Source organism: Branchiostoma floridae, chromosome 2 (genome assembly GCF_000003815.2).
Source record: "Branchiostoma floridae strain S238N-H82 chromosome 2, Bfl_VNyyK, whole genome shotgun sequence".
Taxonomy (NCBI): domain Eukaryota; kingdom Metazoa; phylum Chordata; class Leptocardii; order Amphioxiformes; family Branchiostomatidae; genus Branchiostoma; species Branchiostoma floridae.
The window spans coordinates 9,594,736-9,616,777 of record NC_049980.1 but is presented as its reverse complement, the minus strand read 5'-3'; the positions used below and the strand labels follow the sequence as shown (position 1 = coordinate 9,616,777).

The following is a 22,042-nucleotide window of genomic DNA, read 5'->3' as shown; positions in this document are numbered from 1 at the left end:
GACATATCAAGCTCTGGACAAGAAACATTGCAGTCAAGATTTATTCAGCAATAGATGATACAAGTGTCTAAAAGGCGTTTGCGCCTAGTGCCTGCGTGGGGAACTGCATCATCATACCAGATCATGATGTTTTGCCATCAACCTGTTACGCAAGTTTCCGGAATGTGCCACAGCAGGTCACAGCAGATTATGTTCCCATGTACAACAAGTGACGTTATAGGTATACACACATTCATATGTTCCCAATATCACCTTCCAAACGTCTGTTAAGCTTTATAAAATGCTATCCGTACTACACATCGTGTTTTTATCGAAATATCATAGACATGTTGCCGTATTGTTGAGCAGCAAAAAGGTTTCACTTATTCCATACGCAAAGACATGTTCCTTCAAAAACACTTTATGATTTCCTGATTGACTGATTAATATCACATATAAATAAAAAAAAATATCCATTACTAGCCTGACATAAATTCTTTGGTCCGCTTATTTGTTTAAGCTCTTGATTTTAGACACAACCAATAGATAGATGTGTAGTACTTAGTGCGGTATAAAAGTTTAGATCTTCATACATTTTAGTAAGATCGAGAAGCAGATATACAGTAACACAAGAACCTCTCAAGAACAGCTATTTCTATGTTACCATATCACTAGTCTTGTGCCATTGAAAGCCAGTTATCGGTACAATCTGACTGGGATATAAGCTGTAACAACCTTATATTTTACGTAAGCCAAATTTATACATCCTGTCCATAAAGGTGACATTGTGTACAGCATTGAACACTGTATATAAAGAAATACATTAGTTTGACAAGGATTAAAAGTTATAAGAACCTCTTAGTTCGAGTTTATAAAAGACCCGAATAACAAAATAAAAGTTAAAAAAACAAACTATTGGACATTGGAAAATCTTTATATCGATATATCAACTGACACCATATACGCATAGTCCTGCCCGATTAGATATAAAATAGATAAATGAAATATGACAGAAATATATCCAAATCATCCACTAGTTCCTACGTCTAAGAGCGCCCAAGGAACAGCGACAGGGGCACAGCGGCAATGATACCAATGATGTACAGGACCAGGCAAAGACGGTCCAACACGTAGGACAGCAGCATCCACTCGCTCTCCTCCTCATCGTTCGGGCGGAGGCCTTCGATGGTGACATTCAGGCGGTCCAGACTCTTCCTGATGGCGTAGATCATGACCTTCATCCCCGGCATCATGGTGGGGGCGTCCGGTGGATGGTCTCCTGTGGACCTGAACTTGGCTGAAGTGTCCCACAGCACCTGCTCTTCGCCAAACGTTGCGAAGGCGCCGTTGTCGTGACTGGATTCCTCCACGTAGACTTTGTTGGGGACCGCCTCGGGCGTGTCGCTCTCCTTAGCCAGGTTCCCCATCAGGAGGCACTGGGCCATGCACCTGGTGGACCAGAAGCAGATTTGTTGTGAGACATGATACGTGATGAAATGCATCAAACACTTCTCCCCCCATACCCCCCCCCCCTGGATGTCCATTGCAGGGCTATGATGGCGCCAATATTAATGGCGCCGCAGGTGAGATTGCAACTCAAAAACTGAGGCGCATGCGCGTCCATGCTGGGCATACATGTTCAAACACTTAGTACCATACTAAAACTATTGCGTTTCAACATTACTATATATTTGCTTCACTGCTTGTCTTGGGAAGATCTGATTATGTACACTACGAAAACTGTATGAAGTATTTATGCATATTGACCTTTTAGGCGTTGGTTCAGTATGTAATTCATCTCTATCTACAACTTCTTACTATTGTTTAACATAAAGTTGAGTAAAATGTAGCATTTTGTGCAAAATATCTTGACTGTCTTTATGGCCCAGACCCAAGCATAGCTAGGTAGTAACATGTGAGCTCACCTGAGGAACACATTCCGGGCCCATGGGGGGACCTTGCCCTGCTTGCCGGACACGTTGATGATACCGACAGTTGCCAGCATGAAGACTGCCATGAGGGACATGGACACAATCACGAACGTCCCTGCAAGGCAATGAACTCAGAGTTTAAATGGAGCCTCTCTTTTAATGCAGTCTTTATCAGAAACATTATTCCGGACAATGGTCACGGTCGCGAGTCGTTTGCAGAAGTGAACAATTTAAGTGTATGTCAAAATCATGCACAAATTGTGCTCATGACTAGATTTCGTTGTTTTTGTCTTTTATATATTAAATCTTTTAGTTTCAAACTACCATTGATCAGACAACATTTGGTTCGAGAAAATTTAATACCATGATACGTTAATCAAGACAATTGATTGTTCCGTAACTCACCGATGAAGGGGATGATGGTAGATCGCGGCAGGAAGTCAGTGATGACGACAAGTGACACCACCATGGCCAGTAGAATGGCCATCCCGTACGACAGGCGATCTCCCTGCACGAAAAATACCAGGCAAATTTCTAAGTTTGCTTACCAACATGTCCTCCTCTCGTACATATAGTTTTGAATGGCCCCTGCATCAACAATGTTGTCTTTTAATCTTTTGAGATAAACGTCTTTTGAGATAAAGGTTTAAAATGCTCTATTAACCCTAAACAGCCTTTCTCTAGAACGCAGCCTTAAGAAAATGTTAGACTTGTCGTTATGTGTTTTCTAGGACTTCGTTGCTTTTTCATACTTCTCAACAGCCGAACCAGTGACGTAAGTTTACATTTATCCGTGGAGTTTTGTGGTAAGAGTCATTTGAATACATGCTCAACAAACCACGCGGTGTTTAGAATACTTTTAATCAGTCTCCCACGTGCACGTTCTGGCGGTATTGCAGATGTTGCACTTAGTATATATCCTTAGATAATTCGAAGCAATTGATAAAGGGTACCCAACGGATAAAGGTGAACTATCGTTACTGCCCAAATTGATAAGCAGTGGGACACCGTGACACCAAACACTGTTCAATCATTGTAATGTGTGATTTGTCAATGGGGAGGAGGAATGTGATATTCATATTCAACACCATCTTGACTTGGAGGACGCTGGTTGGCTGGTATGTAATCTTTTTTTTTCTATTTCCAAGCAGTGATTTGAATACTATTACTAACCTTGTCAATAAGGAATGTGACACACATGATCACGGCTAGGACGATGGTAGGAGCGACTGTGGTGCACATATAATGTGTGATTTGTGCTAACCTTGTCAATGGGGAGGAGGAATGTGACACACATGAAGACGGCCAGGACGATGGTAGGAGCGACTGTGGTGCACATGTATATAACGTGTGATTTGCACTAACCTTGTAAATGGGGAGGAGGAATGTGACACACATGAGGACGGCCAGGACTATGGTAGGAGCGACTGTGATACACATGTATGTAATGTGTGATTTGTGCTAACCTTGTCGAGGAGGAATGTGACACACATGAGCACGGCCAGGACGATGGTAGGAGCGACTGTGGTGCACATGTATGTAACGTGTGATTTGTGCTAACCTTGTCAATAGGGAGGAGGAATGTGACACACATGAGCACGGCCAGGATGATGGTAGGAGCGACTGTGGTGCACATGTATGTAACGTGTGATTTGTGCTAACCTTGTCAATAGGGAGGAGGAACGTGACACACATGAGCACGGCCAGGACGATGGTAGGTGCGATTGTGGTGCACATGTGGTAGGTGGGGTTCCGCTGCAGGTTCAGGTTCAGACACCCCATGTCGCTGCTGCTGACGTCAGCAGAGATGGCGACCGCCCACTCACCGGTCACCAGACTAGCCGAGCTGTTGCAGTTCAAGTTGTTTTCAGCTGTGATGTTCTCTGGAAGGGGACAGCTCAGACGTTCCTCTGTAACGCAAAGGAAAAGTGCGACATTTATGTAGGAAAACAATTGCCTCCAATAGCATACCTACTAGTTAATAATCATATGTGCCATCGATCGGATATCATTCCTATTTTCCTATTTCTCTACCTGGCTTTTTATCTTTGAGGGGGGGGGGGGTCCACAGTATATAGTTTACAATTTCGAGATGTCTATTTCCAGGTATATTCCTAATTCCTGTCTGAACATTTTGACGTCTGCTATGCAGCTAAACAAACCCAAAATTCTCATGTGGAATTTGAGGGATGCCTCCATGAACCGATCCCTTGCGCATGGTCATCAGTTATCATCAGTCTTATGATGAAGTCTTTATACTCAGATATATCTATTTAAAGTGGCTGATGCAATGCTGAGTACATTGGAGTTAAAGTGCATTTTCCAGCCATTATTATGACAGTCTCCCTCAAGTTTTCAGCCAATCATCGAGCTCATTACCTTTCCGGCCTGTCTTCACACACACGGGGCACATCATGGAGTCAAAGGGGAAGAGGTACTGGTCAAGCACACAGGTGGTGGACACTAGGGTCTGCACCAGCCAGATGACCTCCCCTCCTGATGTGATGGTCACGTCCACGGTTGGGAAGCTGGTGAAACCCCTATCGGCACTGTGGAGGCGTGAATGAAGATAATCGGGATAAAGATTATATTTGATACCTCGGTCACAGTTGGAAAAAGGGCCCCACAAGGTAGGTTACAAGCTAACGTGTTTTTTTTCACTCTTGGGGATGACCCCAACGTGGCCCCCCGGACACTCTGTGGCTACCGGGGTATTTTGGGGCACATCTGCGCGCGCATCAATTTCTCAAAACAAAAAGTTTTCATAATGAAGGCAAATTTTTTACCCAGCGTTTTTTTTTTCATTTAATGTTCGCATTAGTTTAGGGTACTCATAAGATACAACCATATACTCAAATCAGCATGGTCTAATGAATTTTTACAATTTACGAAATATGTTGACCGACCGATACACAAACAAAGGAAAAGTCAAAAGGAAAGCTTGATGTGTGTGGTATAATGGATAGTACATGACATGTTACGTTATCCTAGAGATGGTTTGCTCACTTATTCTGCAGAACGACAGTTGGAGTCCACACTTCGTCATAGGACACTCGCAAGATGTCCTGGCCTCCGTAAGTTGCCGGTGACCAAGTCAGTCGATGGTCTCGCCAACGCTGCATAGGAAGGATACTGTCATTTCATTTACAGCCTTGAACTGATGGTGCAAGTTTGAAAAACATCTATATTTGCAATATTTGAAAGCTGAGAAAAGATGAGACGCGATTTTGTTAACATTGCTTCAATTTCTCGACTAAACTCCTGCGATATGGGTGCATGCTCTGGTCACTGTTTTCTCTAACTCACCAACTCCAGGACAATGTCAGTCAGTACTTCTGGTCCTTTCTCGTCCTGGAAATACAATAACAGCAAGAAAATGTCAACTTTATTCTTTTACCAGTACTAACTTCAACAAGTGGTAGTTCTAAGACCATTTTCTCCAAAAGATAGATGCCCCTTTTCCTGCGCAGGGCGACAAAAAAATAAGTCAATGATCCTACCAGCGACACTACGTTGAGAACTTGTCCAGAGAACACAGCAGTGACATGGTCGTCAGACTCAGAGGGTGACAGGTCTTTGCTGTAGAAGTCGAAGAGATCGTTCCTCAGGCCCAGGCGCTCATCCACTGAGGCAAGGAAGCAAGTTTCAGATATGTTACGGGCAAAGACTCTGGATATATACAAACGGATGGCTGTTCAGTCCACATGACAACATGCTAAGTACAAGCTTTTTACGTACACTTGATAGTGACATCTTATACCTTTTGGTTGATCTACCTAGTTCATGAATTGCCCTGACATGGCAATGCTATTAGCATGCTGGACACGACTAATTAAAATCCTTCAAAGTCATAGCTTACAAAACAGTATAGCAAACGCGTTGTCTTTTCTCTGAACGTCCCGAATACAGCCAAAAATACACGTAGCGTTAATAGCCTTGACATATGACCCTCATGACAAGGAAAATAAGCCATAAAGAACTAGAAAGGTAACGTTGCGAGCAATAAATACATGTTGTTTAGTATACCTTCAGATGGTCTATTACTGCTCTGTTCATTCTTACTTAAATTCATTCTGGACAATCACCAGCCCTTTCCCTCTCTCCTTGCTACCAGTTACTCCAGTCAAACCTGTATTAGCGGCCACCTTTGCATAACGGCCACCTGCCCATAGTGGCCACTTTTTGTCGGTCCCTTGGATTCGTAATGATTAAGAAATAGGCTTAGCGGCCACCTGTCCAACGCGGCCACGGCCACACGATTTCCGGTCCCGCAGGTACCAAAACACTGCCGATTACGGCCACGCGGACCGCTGATCTATGTTTCGGCACGCGTTCGGCCATATACAGCGGCCGTATCGTCACCCTACGCCGGATTTAAAACCTCTTTGACTTATTTTCAAAACAAAACTTCGTAAACTGGCGCTACCCATACCTGCTGACAAACGAGGTCATATAAGGTCAATAGACGACACCAATATTACGGAGGTAAATTGTGTTAAAGTTACGTTCTAATACACTATCGCTTAGGTTAATTTACATCACAAAAATTTCTAAATAATTGTTACAAAGACAAAATGATATGAACTTTAGACTATGGTGGATTGTATTCTTACATTTATTAAGAGATAAGTCTAAAATGACGTGACTTTTCTTGTGAGTACCACATTAGCATAATGGGCGAATCTGACGTGTGAACGCGAGCGGGAACACACGGACAGCAAAGTATCAAAGGATACAAGACGAAAGATCAAAGAAATATGACGATACCGGTCTCTTCAGACAATATCAACTGTAGAACATTTAAAACTTTTTATAGCTTTTGTTTTCTTAATGCATATAGTGTAAAAATCATTGCAGTACATGTACAGTACTGTATTATGTGAATAGAGATCAGTGGGTACTAAAACCATGTGTAACTTATTACTTGTGGTCAATTAATTTGCATATTCTCTATAGTGGCCACCTCTCTATAGTGGCCAATTTTGACCAGTCCCTTGAGTGGCCGCTATAGACAGGTTTGACTGTACATTGTGTAATCGATCACACTACAAGGTGTCTGACACACCTCCAGTAACCATGGTGACAGCCGTCTGGTTCAGGTCATTGGCCTTATCAGTTTTAAGAAGAAGAGGAAGACACAGATCTAGAGCAAAACAATATGTTTCCCTTCTGTGAAGGTAAACATGAAAAACTATTTACCGACACAAGTAGGAAGATCGTTGTCCCATGTGGCGTTGGCAAGACACTTGATGACCGCGGATCCCTGCAGGGAGTAGCCGGGATCGCACTGGTAAGTCACCTTGTCCCCGGGCCAGTAGGACTGCTTCCGCGGCCCCGCTGTTACTGACCGGGGCTGGCCTCTGTCAGAGCACACCAAACCTACAGGAGATAAAATAGAGACCTTCCTTCTTCAATTCACTCACCTAACCTCACCTATCCCTTGACCTTCTAGTGGGTCGTTGGGGCACAATGACAATTCTTCAATTATATAATTTTAATTACTTTAAACTTTCATTGTCAATTTTGCGGACAGATGTCTCACACTGCACGTTGTATTGGTGATGTGTTTACCAATTATATAACACTAGATACCCTTTATCCGCGGGGTATCCTATATCCGTTGTATCAGAATTTAGGGATATTAGGTCGACGGACTGTGGTTTCAAACTGCGACAATATTTTGTAAATGTTGCAATTTAAAAACCACCGTCCGTCGACTTGATATTCGTGTAATAAATCTTTTTAGAAACAACGGATATAGGTTACCCCGTGGATAAAGGTAAACTCAGCGTTACAAGTGATGGGAAAATGTGAGTGACAGAATGCACACACCGCTACAAGGAGGAACACTGCAAAACTCCCACTGGTCGCCCACGTAGCACCAGGGCCGCTCCGCTATGTTCCCGGGGTTCCGGCAGTAGTTGCTGTCCAGGTTAGCCCACCTGAAGGTGTTCATCTCGTACACGTGGTCGGCCCAAGCCGTGCAAGTCCGCCCGGTCTCAGTCTCGCTGTGCCCGCCCCTGAAGTTGGTACCCTTACCGTGGTAACATTCATCTGGAAAAAAGAGTGATACGATCCAGTTTACCTCACGGAAAAGCTATTCTTTTGCTCAACAAAGTTAATACTGTTCTAGGACCCCCACCCCCACCAATGAGGGCGTGGGCCGCCTTAGCAACACATGGAGACAACCCTAAATTTTCCAGATTTCCCCTATTGTTTGATAATTGCCCTCTCCCTACCCAGTGTGATAACATTGCAAGAGGGGTTCCAGTGGACCAGATGAGGTGATATGCGCACCGGTCGTGACAAAGAATTCAGACAGACGCTATGTACAGTACACGTATGTACACGTATGTTCATTGTACCGGGGAAATTCTCCTAGCTCTTTTCGACAAGCAAAATCAACAATGGGCCACGGGTTAACGTCCCGTCCTCACGGACAGCTTCTAGTTCCAGAGGCAGGGCCGCTAACCACTGGACTACTCACGCCTAGACAAATCAACATATAGCTCCTTCGCGTAGACATTAAAAACTAGACTAGCTTAGGATGGCATCATAAAAGTATAATACATAGACACGTCGGCCAGGTGTTTTTTTTTACCATTAGAGAATCGGTTGGCTAGTTTGGGGATGGTTTCATTTCTCAAAATGTATGCAGATATCTCCCTGTGCCTGATTTTCCACATACTTTCATATTTCAAGGACGAACATCAATGGTAACTACTATACTGTACTTACATTACAAGACAATTGCGTTTCCAATAAAAAGGATCTCATCTGAACTCACTGTCTGTTGTTCCTCGCAGACCTTCGATACCTTCAGGGTTTTCGCTGATGACGTCACAGGATGGGAAACTGGAAGGCCACTGGTCCTCATCTTTACACGATGATCTACAGAATGGCGTATGGGCCCGGGTACCGGTAAGATAAAACTTTGAAGAAGATGCACATAGATAGGCTGATGTACTGCTGCTATATCGTGGCCATTGGTTCTTGAAAACTGGTGGTCAATCCAAAGAGTGAAAATGCAGACGAGACAGTCCAAACTCAAGTCCAAACACATATCTTATGACCACATTTGGATGCACATTGGCACTTAGCCTCGCATTTTATCCTGACTGTTTAAGGTGTGCTACGATATTATTTTGTACATTCATTAACGCTAGTTCACTTTTTTTCCCGCTGGGTCACCGGGGTAACCTATATCCGTTGTTTTTAAGAATATGGTATCAGTAGTCTACAGACGGTGGTCAAATTACAATATTATTAATGTATTGCAGTTTGTAACCACCGTCCGTTGACTTGAATGCCCTACATCCCCTGTCTATTCAAACAACGAATATTGGTCATCCCGCGGATACAGGTGAACTAGCGTTACAACTTATGGTAAAAATGATGACAGAGGTATTGGGACAATGATATATCTAAGGTTAACGAACCTCACTTCCTCACACCAGGACCTGCTGGGAGCCATGATGACTTTAGTGAGGCGGTCGCACCTCGGAGCCATCATCTCACACACAAACTCTGCGATGTCCACGTGACAGGTGCTGGTCATCAGCATCTTCAGGCTGTATCAAACAAAGCGCAAGTTTCAGACGATGGAATAAAAGATACAGACAATGGAAAAGAAAAGAACAAGAAATAGTTATGCCAGAGTAGTCACACCAACCTAGGATTGATGGACATGTGTTCAAAAATTCTTATTTTCCCAGAAAAAAAAGAGTAACACAAATTCAATTTAGGACGTACCCAAAAATACGGCAGTGCTGTAAGATACACGCTTTACAATGCATTTTCAGAGTCACACGAACACATCCACAACTTGTTGAATTAACTAAAGGTGCGGTCTCTCTGCACTTGGGGCACCTGTGCGGCACTGCGGGGTTAGAAAGATACTCGACGAGTTTCAGAGACCAAAAAAAAAACGAATTTTCTTACGTTTTGTGTATCTTGTTGTCTTCGAAGTATTACTTTTACGTATTACGCAATATCTGAATTATAAAAGAATCGGAGAAAATAACAAAACAGTGGCGCAGTGAACGAACCCCGCAGTGCCGCGCCGGTGCCACAAGTTTAGTGAGATGCCACCTGTATCTCATTGAAGCTGCGGTTTATTGGCGGCATCGCTGCGGTCGAGCGATTCACTTAGCGCCTAACGAATTTCATATATAAAAAAAAAACTAATCCTGTTATGCTTTGTATTTGCTGTTGTCTTTTTAGTCATACTTGTACGTTTTGTATGATATTCTCATCATGAGCTCAAGCGTAACACAAGTCCAATTTAGGACGCATCGATGCCGCAAATGTGCCACTTTCCACAACTTGTTCAATGAACTAAAAGAGAAGAGTTTGTATCCTTACACATTGAACTCCGGAGAAGCAGTCAGACTGCTGGAGCTGACATGTCCGATGAGGTTAGGGAAGGTCATGAAGTTGGCGGACTCGTCCCTACTCTCACACAGCGTCTGCAGCTCCCCTTCCAGAGGATCGCATTCTGAAAACGCATCAATGGAAAACACATATGCACAAAGGGGCCCTGCCGGGAAGCTTTCAGGGAACGAAAAGTATGATATAAAAGACACCAAACCACACAAGACGTCAAGAGCATAGTCTTATTTGTGTATATTTCTATATTTCAGCCATACCATAGGTATGGTGAAATATATTGTATTCGTAATGTTTCTTTCTTTCTTTCTTTCTTTCTCCTGTCAAATCTTCAGAACACGGTATCTCCGTTGTTCCTCAACCAAATAACTTGAAATTTGGCGCAAGAGTAGAGTAGGCCAATACCCTCGGACGTTTTTTTTTCATTTTTTCCATATCTGTCTCTTAAATGATTTTATTAAGGTTTTTTGGTCATCTTAAGACCAAAACTGTATATTTGGGCCCCCTGTACCCTGGTATTATAACCGAATGAGCTAAAATGTGGCACAGATGTGCCTTGATAAGTCCCCCATATAGATTCAATATCAGTTTTGGTGTACAGTATAAGGAAATGCTTATTTTTGCGATTTTTTGGTCATTTGTTGACCAACTAGTTACGTATACATTTCTATTTCTCGTTTCCACAAACAACCCGGCCGGGCCCCGGTTTGGAAATGTGACGTTAGCCAATATAGCAGGAAACATGGCAGAGCGCATGTCATTACTTTTCGTATATACTCAACTGACGTAAACGTAATACATGACTTTCTTGCAATTTGCATGTGTTCATATTAAAGGTTGGTTACTTATTCTCTTTTACTTCAACCCACAAGATTTGCAGTAAAGAATGCATCACGTTTGTGTTGTGGAAAGTCACAATGTGTACATACAATGTATACAGATATAAACAAACAATGGTCAATATTTAGAAAGATGCTGCGGACATTTCCATTCATCGTGTTCACTTTATTGTCAAAGCCACCTGTGTCAAATTGGTTATGCATACTTGATGGTTGTTTGGTGGCAATGAAAAAAAGGGCTTTTAGATTTGTTATTGTGACAGTAATAACAAACTTCCCATAACGATACATTTTATAGGTACTTTCGTGATGAAAATTGAGTAATAGCCTTCTTACGGTGGAGTTAACATTGACCTCTTTTTAGGCTGAGCAATTTATAGTCCACAGACACAGCGTAGCTTATGACAGAAACGCCTATTGTAAATGAAGGAAGTGGAAGTATCAACAACAACAACAACAACAACTCCTTACCGCAGTCCCTCTCGTCACTTTTATCCCAACAGTCGAACCTGCCGTCACAGCGGCGGGCCATGGACACACACAAGGCGCCGTCCCCGCACAACTTCTCACCGACACCACACGTCAGGGTACCTGCACATTTCAGGCGACAAATATGTTACATGTGACTTATGTATATGGTATAATATTGCTAAACGATGCTATTGGTTGATTATAAATCATGTTGTTGATGTTAATTGTGTGATTTATTGTCCGAAAACCAGCAAATGATCATTCAAATTAACATTTCACTATGTACTGTTGTTAAATGATGTTATCAATTGAAGTTCAACGTGTAATTTATTGTATCATAATTAGTAGATGATAAGTGTTAGTATGACAACGTTTCGAACTCCTAAGAAGTACTGTGCGACAGAAGTCTTTGGCAAGAAACGAAAGCGATTGATTCCTTCCTTGACAAAATCTAGTCTCGTATAGTCGGACATTTGGGTAATGAAGTCAGACTCTTGGTGACCTCAGTTACGAACCTCGGTCATCGGTGGTGTAGGAGGCAAGGAAGCCCTCCTCGGTCCCTCCCTTGTCACTGGAGAAGATGATGGTCAGGATGTAGCTGTCAGTTGTCACGTTGGTTCCGGGCGGGACCTCACCACACAACTTATCTGCACCGAGGTAAAGGTTGTCAGTTAATTCTGAGGCCTGCATACATTCGTTCATGATTCTATTATGAAATAATGGATTCATGAACAAACGTAGGGTTACTAGCACGACGACTCGTGTGATTTTAGTGTTTGCGACCCAAGGTAGGAGATCACGCGACTGAGTCATGTTAGATAGAAGTGTCAAAGAAATATTAGCCGAAGAGCATATTTATCAGATTTAAAGAGATGGTGAAAGATTAAGCAGCAAAAATCAAAATATTATTAGTGACATAACACACAAACATAAGGTGGATTGTAAGTTATGTTAGATAGATGTGTCAAAGGAGAACTAGTCGAATAGTATGTTCATCAGACAGAGGTGGTGAAAGATTAAGCAGGGAAAGTAAACTGTTATTAGTGACATAACACACACACACGTCAAACATATGGTGGATTTCCAGTGCTTATGTCAGAACGAAAAGTTGCATGGAATGTTTTACCTTCGGTTTTACCGTGATTACTCACTGAAATAACAATAAAAGAACTGATTAACTGCAAAAGATGCACAGAAAACAATAATAAGGAAACCTTAAGCAATGTGTTAACTAAACTGAAACCAATAAACAAGAGGGATTGCCGTGCATAACCATCTGCAGTCATAGTATAATGGTTGTTTTCCACTGACTCTGAATGCGGCCGCAGGCCCAGGGCGACCAAACATTGTCATTCACGTAGATCAAGAAATAATCTGTGTTTTTTTTTTCCATTTTGTTTGTTTTGTTCTGTTAACCCGTCGTTTAAAAGAATCATATATGACATTCCAATTATGAAATAAAGGGTTCAATTCTGGTCGCCGTCTAGTGGAAATATGGCCTTAACAACGAACCAAACCCGAATGGTCAAATATAAAATTTAGTATGTACTCGTAAATGCAAAATACATCAAACGCACAGGTAAAGCGTAGAAATCAATATACATATCTACTTGATCATGTGTATATGGTGTGGTGTACACAGAGTACATGACTAAACAACCAAAAATAAAGAAGACTATCAATTGCCCTGTGCTAACTTAAGTGTCTAGAAATTTGTCGATGACGTACTCGTGGCGCTTTTGAACTTCCCGCCCGGCCATTCTCCGTCAAAGACCCTGACGTAGTCAAACGGACAGTCCCCGGGAGAGGGCCCCGCCTCCAGCTTGAAGGTGTTGAAGGTGATCCGTGGGACTAAGCCAGGGTTCACGCGGAGGGACCAGACACAGTCGGTGTTGACGCTGTAGTGTCCACTCCCGAAGTTTGGCGTACTGAAGGTTCCCGTATTGGGAGGCAGGAGGCCTCCACAGCCGCCTGTTGACAGCAAGGAAGACAGAAACTGTGAAGAGTGACCATCTGGTAACGTTGCCTGAATCTTACCTCCACCCGTCTCTAGAAACTCACCCGTCTCTAGAAACTCACCCGTCTCTAGAAACTCACCGGTCTCTAGAAACTCACCCGTCTCTAGAAACTCACCCGTCTCTGGAAACTCACCCGTCTCTAGAAACTCACCCGTCTCTAGAAACTCACCCGTCTCTGGAAACTCACCCGTCTCTAGAAACTCACCCGTCTCTAGAAACATTACCTGCGCATGGTTGAATGACGGGCTAGCACCCTCCCAAATCTTAATAATAGTAGCGCTTACTGTCGTCAGTAAGGTGACGTAGCACGGGGAAAAAAAACAAAGCCCTCCCTATTACAAGTAGCCCATTAAGAATACAATAACTATGGCTTCCGCAATGTAAAGGCACATGAAAAGTTGTTAATGTTTGGTTACGTACCGCCTTGTCCTGTTGGTGACTGTGGGGGGCTGGTGACGTCATCAGCGCGGTTGATGAAGCAGTCTGCAGAGAACGGCAGGGTCCCACAGATCTCATCAGGAAACAGGTTCGCATCCGCACAGCTGGTGCTGATCTCTGGGCACCACGTCCTACATACAGCACAACAATCAACTTCAAGTTCGCAAGGATTCACTACAACCCTGTACTATAGAATACACCCCTCAGTTGTTGTAACTGTCATCTAAAGAACCCAATCATGTCAAAGTGGCAATCAAACAGTGGGACACATTCCCCATGAGTGCGGCCTGAGTCCAAATTACACCAATCAAGACCTAGACGAAACAACCTACCCGCTACCAGACTGACTACGCTGGCTGTTATAAAAGAGAGAATAATTTGCCAGGGTAGTTTTGCTACAAGAGGAGTTGGCCGGCCGCCCAGTCAGAGGAGAAACATGAACCTTAGCGTGGACCGACACCTCTGGAAAATTTCCCAATTTTTTTTACCGAAATTCACGATCCCCGCACCCTCGTAGGAAGACTGGGTGGAGGCTAGAAGCAAACCAAGCAGCCCTGAGTTGGCTGCAGTACTAGCATGGCAAGATATCACGATGAAGACGTGTCGTCCCGCACTATTTCTTAGAACATACGACTCAGTCTGAGAGTGTGACGCACCTGCACGGTGGTTTGATCTCGCCCCTCCTGGCGTTGCCTGTCCCCACTTCCTCCACGCACTTGGGAGCAAGCATGGAGCAGACCATGGCGAACACGTCCGCGTGACACGTGTTGTTCTGGATGGACTGCAGCTCGGCGAAGGTGTCGGAGTCCAGGAGAGCCATCTTGTTCTGGTGCCCATACAGGTTAGGGTAGACCATGTTGCCGTAGTCGATGGCACCCTTGCAGATGCCCAGCTCTGTAGGAATCTCAACGCATTCTTCAGAGAAAACAAAAAGAAGAGGGCCCTGAATAAAATTTATGTTTACTTTTCACTGAATGTAGGTAGACTTGCAACTTTTTTTCGAAAGTGCGTTGGTTTTATCTTCGCTGATTTCTCACTGACCGCTTCACCGCAAACTGAAAACCGCCGCGAACAACCACCGAACCTTTATGCAGTAGAACCAACCACACAAGGCCACTTCAACTGCGAACTTGAAAACTACAGTAGCGAGTACAGCATTTTCGCCTTACCACGAAATCGGATCCCCCCGAACATTTTCCGTGTTACAGTATAAAAGTACAGAATAGCGAATAGCGGAATCTGTACTCTGTATACCGATATCATATATCATATCGTCCGGCCTAATTTTAAACAGATGATTAATAACCGCGTTAGATATCGCAATGGCAATACATTTGCGACGTCTTGACTCAAACCCAATGCAGCATTGTCGGAAATGCCGATATCGATGAACACTCCGATCAACAAATAAATTTATCTAAAATATCTTACCACAATTTCTCTCGTCGCTCTTATCCTGGCAATCATCGGAGCCGTCGCAGATCTTGGCAAGAGCGACACACCCCAGCAGGTCGTCACACAGCTTCTCCACGTTCGTGCAGACCGCCGGCACTGGACAGGCAAGGGACAAGCATAGTTTGTGTTAGACCTATGTATACGTCACATTTCCAAACTGGGGCCCGGCCGGGCAACTTTCGGGACCGAAAAGTATGATTTCAAAGACAAAAACTAAACAATGCGTAAAGAGAATAGTCCTTGTCGTTTATTCCACAATTGCGTATATGTTCGGCCGGCGGTTGATCCGACCCGCGGGAGGGCCGGGACCGAAGGCGATACGGAACACACTTTTTAGTCATACTTGTACATTTTGTTGGATATTCCCATGATAAATTCAAGGGTGGCATATAAATCCAATTTAGGACACAGCTTCGGTGAGATAGAAGCTTAATTAAACATCTATCTGAGACCTAAAAGTTTAAGCTAAACATTTTCAACGGATATAACGGCGCACCGGGTGTTGCGTACTAGTACGTGCGCGGGTGGTCAAGAATGACAACACATGAAAATATTCTCTCCAAGAAGAGGTTGGGCTCCGGCTGTTTTTTGGCGTTTTTATCGTGCCTTCTATTTTGTACCGTTCTCTTTAAGTCTTGCACCCAAACGGTCGCGGGACATAAAGAAAACGGTACAGAATAGACAAAAACAAAAACGTCAAAAAACAACTGAAGCCTAAGCTGTGCTCGGAGAGTGATGAAAATATACCTTTGTCTATGGCGGAGTAGGTTGCGCTGAATCCCGTTTTGGAGACCCAAGTGTCGGACCTAAACCTCACGGTCATGACGTTGCTCACAGACGTGTAGTTCCCCCTCATTGTCGTGTCGCCAGGTAGCGTACCGCAGAACTTTCCTTGGAAAGGGAAATTTAGCACAAAATGATGTTAGCAACTCGAGATATCCATTCTACAGCAAAAATAACGAAAACAGCTACTTTGATATTGTAATATGATAGGATGTAATCTACTTTTGTCACACATGTATATGAAATTCTACCGATTATTTTTGCTTTAAGTAGCACTTCAGTGTGAAAACAATTTTTCATCATTCATTTTGAAACAAACGTTTTCGTACATAAACACCACTTTAACGCTAACCGCGGGGTAACCTATATTCGTTGTTTTAAAGAAAACAGGGTTAAGGATCGTAGACGGACGGTGGTTTCAAACTGCTGTTTGAAACCACCGTTCGTGAACTAGAAATCGCTAATATAATGACCTTGTTTTCTAAAAACAGCGAATATAGGTTACCCTGCGGATAAAGGTGAATCATTGTTAGCATCCAGGGCGAGAGTCCTTCGTATGTTCAACCATGTATGTCGTCTTGTCCGTATCTCTAAAATGCCGACTGTTGTGTTTTTGCAATTTAGTGAGAAGTTGTTTTTTTATTTACTTACCACCATCTTGAGTCCTTTTGACCAAATCTACATCGGGATAATCTTCGGGTTCACCATCTATTTCCGTAGGTCCCAAATCTAGAAAACATACTTTGTGTGGTAAGGCGGTGACTGATTCTTATCACGAATTTTTGCCAACAATTTTGTTACTGAAAAAGAAAAAGATTCGTACAATCGTAGAGACCAAAGGTGTCGTTGCGTGCATATACAATGATGAATATGCTGTTTTATGGAAAGGCGGACCTTGTCATTGACGTGGAATGCCAACTACATATAGCACCTCATCTTACTTGAATAAATTGTACATATGAGCGCAATAAGGATTGAAACAACATACTAAAACGTCCCCACTTTCAGTGTTGGCTTGACTGTTGTTAATACAAGGTCACAAAATATACAGTTCACATCATCTCTTCCTGCAACAAGACCTCATTTCATTTCAAGGCTACAATAATGTATGTCACAGTGATCAAAGAAAGATAACAAGAGTTCGTAGACCTCAGGCCTGCATGAAATGTATTAGGTGTCTATAGACCTATTGTGTATTTTTTTTCCTTTTCGTCCCTGGTTGCATATTTTTACCGTGTTGGTTGTGCACCATGCAAAAGTCTGAAATTCCATTTTCAGAATGTGTAAGTTTGGGCATGGATGAACATTAATTATTTTGGATTTCTTAAGCATGTAACCAACCACAGTACCTTAAAGTTATTGAGACGACTTTTCCTACCTTTTTTGGTCTCAGTGTCAGATGGCCCATGTAGTTGTTCTGTCACATATGATATATTCAGTACTGATATCTTCCTATTTCAATGTACTGACCTAATGCAGCTGCTAAATCTCCTTATTGTACCAATGATATTCATTAAAGATTTATTTCTGGAGTGTTATATCACTTGACACTGGAAGGTTATTTGCATAATTTGAAAAATTATATTTTTACAGTAGTTCCATAGACAATATGAATAGTGGTAGGCCCCATCCAGCAGCATTAGGGTGGTATGATATTTTGTTCAATCCGTCCAACTAAAACCTAAATCTCCTGAAGTACCTAAGCCAAATTTTACAGCAGAATTTACTACTCAAAATGTCCTTGTCAATCCCATTCATAAATGGCAAGCTGCTGGCAACTTTAAAAAGTTCAGAAAGCTGTCGTAGTCAGAGTGAACACCCAGCAAACATCCCCCCAAATCAATGAGCAGCTGCTTAGAGGAGGAAACAATTTCATCATATTTTTGCAGTGACAAAATGCAACAAACGATACCAAATTTAAAACAAAACAAAGCCTCTACCACTTAACCTTGCCCGTACTATAGATTAAGCAGGCCCAAAAATCAAGCAAATATGACTAGCCCCAAACTACAAATTACCTGCATACAATACGGAAATGGCATCCCCAAAGAAACAACAAGAAACAGGAAAAATCATACACATACCTTTGTCTTACACTCAAGCTCTATACATTTCTCCTCCACTTTAGAAAGTTGTATCTTCTGCTGATTGCCAAACAGGGTAAAGGAACTTATACCAGAACATTAAACCCAGTACTACACAGCTCTCAAAACACCACAAACTCGGACTAAGAAGCAAACTCAAACTGTACCTAACAAATACAGCAACAGATACTAGACTAAGTATATCATCTGGCAGGTCAGACACTGTTGATACAAAGTAACCTGATACATTGAAGGTGGCCCAGGACAGATGATGGTTCTAGGTGTAAACTTAAAGACCTCTCAATCAACCAAAACAGATGATGGTTCTACCCAACCCAACCGTCAGCAACCAAGCAGATATTGGGGGGATGCCCCAACCACACCAAAACAGGGTCAACCTATACAGTATCAAGTTCAAGCACTAGGAGGCCCAAAATCAAACCTCACCACCAGGACATCACCAACAACTCACGTACCAAATAGCAACACAATGGCACCTTGCGTTCCGGAGATACAGCGCACGCCCCGTGCCCGCACAAAAGGTAACCTAAAATGTCAAGTTCAAGCACCAAGGGCGCCAAAATCAAAATTGAGAATTATTCACCCATCGCCGACACATGTGCCAAATATCATCGCGCCAGCACCAACCGTTCAGAAGATATAACTCCGGAAATACCCCTCCCGGGCACAAAATTCGACCTGCCGGGTCAAGTTCAAACGCGGCAAGGCCAAAGTCAATCCTAGGCAACAGGCAACAACCCCCCACCCATGCACCAAAAATCGTTGCAATCACGCGTATCGTTCCGGACACACAGCGCCAAAAATGCCCCCAAAACACCAAAAATGCCACCTGCAATGTCAACTTCAAACGCCAGGAGGCCCAAAATCAAACCTGAGTGTCAGGCCACCACCCCCAACCCACGTACCAAAAATTGTCGTGCTCGCACCATCCGTTCTCGAGATACAGCGCCCTAAATCCCCAGCTTCCAAATTTTCCCACGCCCGTGAAAACCATACCTGCATACATGCAGGTAATAAACAGGCGTGGGAGGGGGTTAAGCTACTCTCCAAGTTTTTCACTTGTGTCTCTTCGTTTTTGTCGGGCTTTCTACTTTGCACAGTTTTCTTTATGTCCACATAGAAACAGCAGGAGACGAACTTCAATTTTTCAAAAGCAAGTATTATTTATTTAATTCGACAAAGATAGATTTAGCTCGCCTCTTTCGTAGACTTCTGGAAAGGCGGCTTTTCTTTTTAGCGGGGAGCGATGATTCGCAATTTTGAACATGGGCTAAGGCTCTCTATGCTGGGAGATGGAGTTTTGCCGCTTGCATTTCTCAGCATAGAAAACCTTTGCCAATGTTAAAAATCTCAAATCCGCACGCTCCCCGGACAGAAATAAATGCTACGGTACGGTAGAAGTCTGAGGAGGAGGCTAAGATTTAGCAATGACAGTGACATACCCGGTAAGCTGATTGGTTCTCCATTTTCTTCCAGAATGACGTGGTCGTACGCGCAGTTGTCGTGATACTCGACATCGAAGACGTCAAACGTCACTTTTATCTTCTTCTCGATGTGCACGGTGATGGTCCAGGTGCAGTCCAGGTCCCGGGGGTACTCCTTGTTGGGGTAGTTCGGGCTGGAGAATGTCCCCGTAGAGCCGTTCAGGTACGTCGGGTTACAGTCTGGGAATTGTAAAATATCTTGATTATTTCAAATGTATGTTTTGGCCGTGACAATTTTGAAGGAGAACGCTAGTTTAATGGTAAAGGTAAATGTAAACTGTACGATCCGTACAATTTGATTTTTTACTTGGAATATGATGGAAGATCTATGATTTAAAAGACAAAACACACACACAACTTGAAATTTTTTTGTGCCTATGAATATTGTTTTTCTGTTTTTACTACACTTCTAATGATATATCATTCATTTGAGGAAAGAGACCGAAGTCTTTGTAGCAAGACACAAGAAACAAGAAAGGCATATGGGTGGGATCCTGTATTCAATATATATTCAATCTTTTCCGTGCAAAATCCTGATTCGTTGGTTTCTGGAACGTACGTACATTGCCAAATTGTTAATTAAAGTTTGAAGATGATACTATATTATTTACACGTATTTTTAGTACACATTTTTACTATTGATATCTCGGCTTTATCTTAGAACCCGGGACAATGAGAATCTTACAAACGGTTATTTTCCCATTTTCCATTCTTGTCGTGAATCGGATAGCTCGTTCACCTCTCCGGGTGGTACAAACTTTTTCAGAGAAAAAAAACATACATAAGTCAACCATTCGGTTTATTTTCGGTTGATTCGTTGTTTTATAAAAGCTTTGTTCTGTAGTGTGAAATGCGTCCAGATTCGCGACGACATTGTTTGGTATCTACATGAAATACCAAAGTCATGAGGTGTTAAACTAATACACTGCCACATTCTTCTCAATATCATATAGTAGGGATACAATGCCTTTGCAAAATCGTTATTGCATTGAATTGAGTCAGACACCGCATACCGACCAACCAGAACATCAACAATAGTACACATAAATCTAAACAAAAGCTATCTACCAACCAAAATGTCGTGGCCATAGCTTGTCCAGAGCACAAGATATCTAAGGTTTCCGCTAGGTTCCGCTACAGTATCAAGATAAGATAACTTTATTGCACAACAATTGTACAACAATACAGTTCTACAGCTAACTTAAGGTACATCTACTATAATATAACTAATACAGGAGTATGAGATAAGTTTCTTACATACATTGGAGGCTTTTTACAATCATTTGAGGAATTTCTAATGTCTAAACCTTCTTTGACATATTTTCCTATATCTGCCATGCAGGGATTGTCACATGTCATGATGTATTTGAATTTGCACTTCAGGTCCATTGAGATAAATCCTTGTGTATAAAATGACAGCCTTCTGTATAGAGAATTGCGTATATCAGAATATTTGGGACATACAACCATAAACCAATTGACTCTGGACAGAATGGACAAACTCTCTGGTCGATAGGGTTTAACACAAGCCACCGTAGTCACTTCGAGGTCTCACCAACACACTACCAACATACCAAAAATCAAGACAGTCCGACATCCAGGCGTTCTTGAGTTATCGTGCACGGTGACAGACACATATCCCAAGGGACGAAAACATTTGAACCTTCTTGGCGAAGGTAACAATGAAGTCGTTCAGATAAATCCGAAGGTTGATTTGTAATTAGCCTGGTAAGCTGGTACTTGTCCACCAAATTCCTCCTTTACTCTCACTAAGGCAAAGGAGCTTTCAACATATTTTAGCTCGCGGTCCACCTAACTTTTTCACTTTCAACCCTATTTCGGGTGAACAGGGAGGGGGAGTGGGGGTAGGGCAAACATGTGCTGGTTTATGAGTTTCCGTCTGTATATATATATATATATATATATATATATATATATATATATATATATATATATATATGTTCGTATGCAGCAATTGTTATTATGTGGTCTGTATATATATATATATATATAAATATATATATATATATATATATATATATATATATATATATATATATATATATATATATATATATATATATATATATATATATATATATATATATATATATATATATATATATATATATATATATATATATATATATA

The 22,042-nt window shown here is 42.3% G+C and overlaps 2 protein-coding genes across 2 annotated transcripts; both read right to left on the bottom strand.

The window, feature by feature from the left end:
• Window positions 1-27: 27 nt before the first annotated feature.
• Window positions 28-9,473, bottom strand: LOC118431932 (acetylcholine receptor subunit alpha-1-B-like). The gene is made up of 12 exons (XM_035843381.1): window positions 9,350-9,473; window positions 8,698-8,801; window positions 7,743-7,964; window positions 7,110-7,289; window positions 5,411-5,535; window positions 5,217-5,261; window positions 4,917-5,026; window positions 4,290-4,459; window positions 3,573-3,820; window positions 2,316-2,418; window positions 1,905-2,025; window positions 28-1,428 (listed from the first exon to the last, which is right to left on the bottom strand). Exons 1-12 carry the CDS (start codon window positions 9,466-9,468, stop codon window positions 1,026-1,028), a joined length of 1,950 nt encoding a protein of 649 aa, XP_035699274.1. The 5' UTR covers window positions 9,469-9,473; the 3' UTR covers window positions 28-1,025.
• Window positions 9,474-10,270: 797 nt separating this feature from the next.
• LOC118403270 (tolloid-like protein 2) lies at window positions 10,271-20,601 on the bottom strand. Its single transcript, XM_035801904.1, has 11 exons — window positions 20,577-20,601; window positions 19,850-20,071; window positions 16,954-17,031; window positions 16,267-16,410; window positions 15,496-15,615; window positions 14,721-14,979; window positions 14,047-14,195; window positions 13,337-13,579; window positions 12,124-12,255; window positions 11,609-11,728; window positions 10,271-10,407 (listed from the first exon to the last, which is right to left on the bottom strand). The coding sequence occupies exons 1-11, from the start codon at window positions 20,599-20,601 to the stop codon at window positions 10,271-10,273; spliced, it is 1,629 nt and encodes a 542-aa protein (XP_035657797.1).
• Window positions 20,602-22,042: the final 1,441 nt, after the last annotated feature.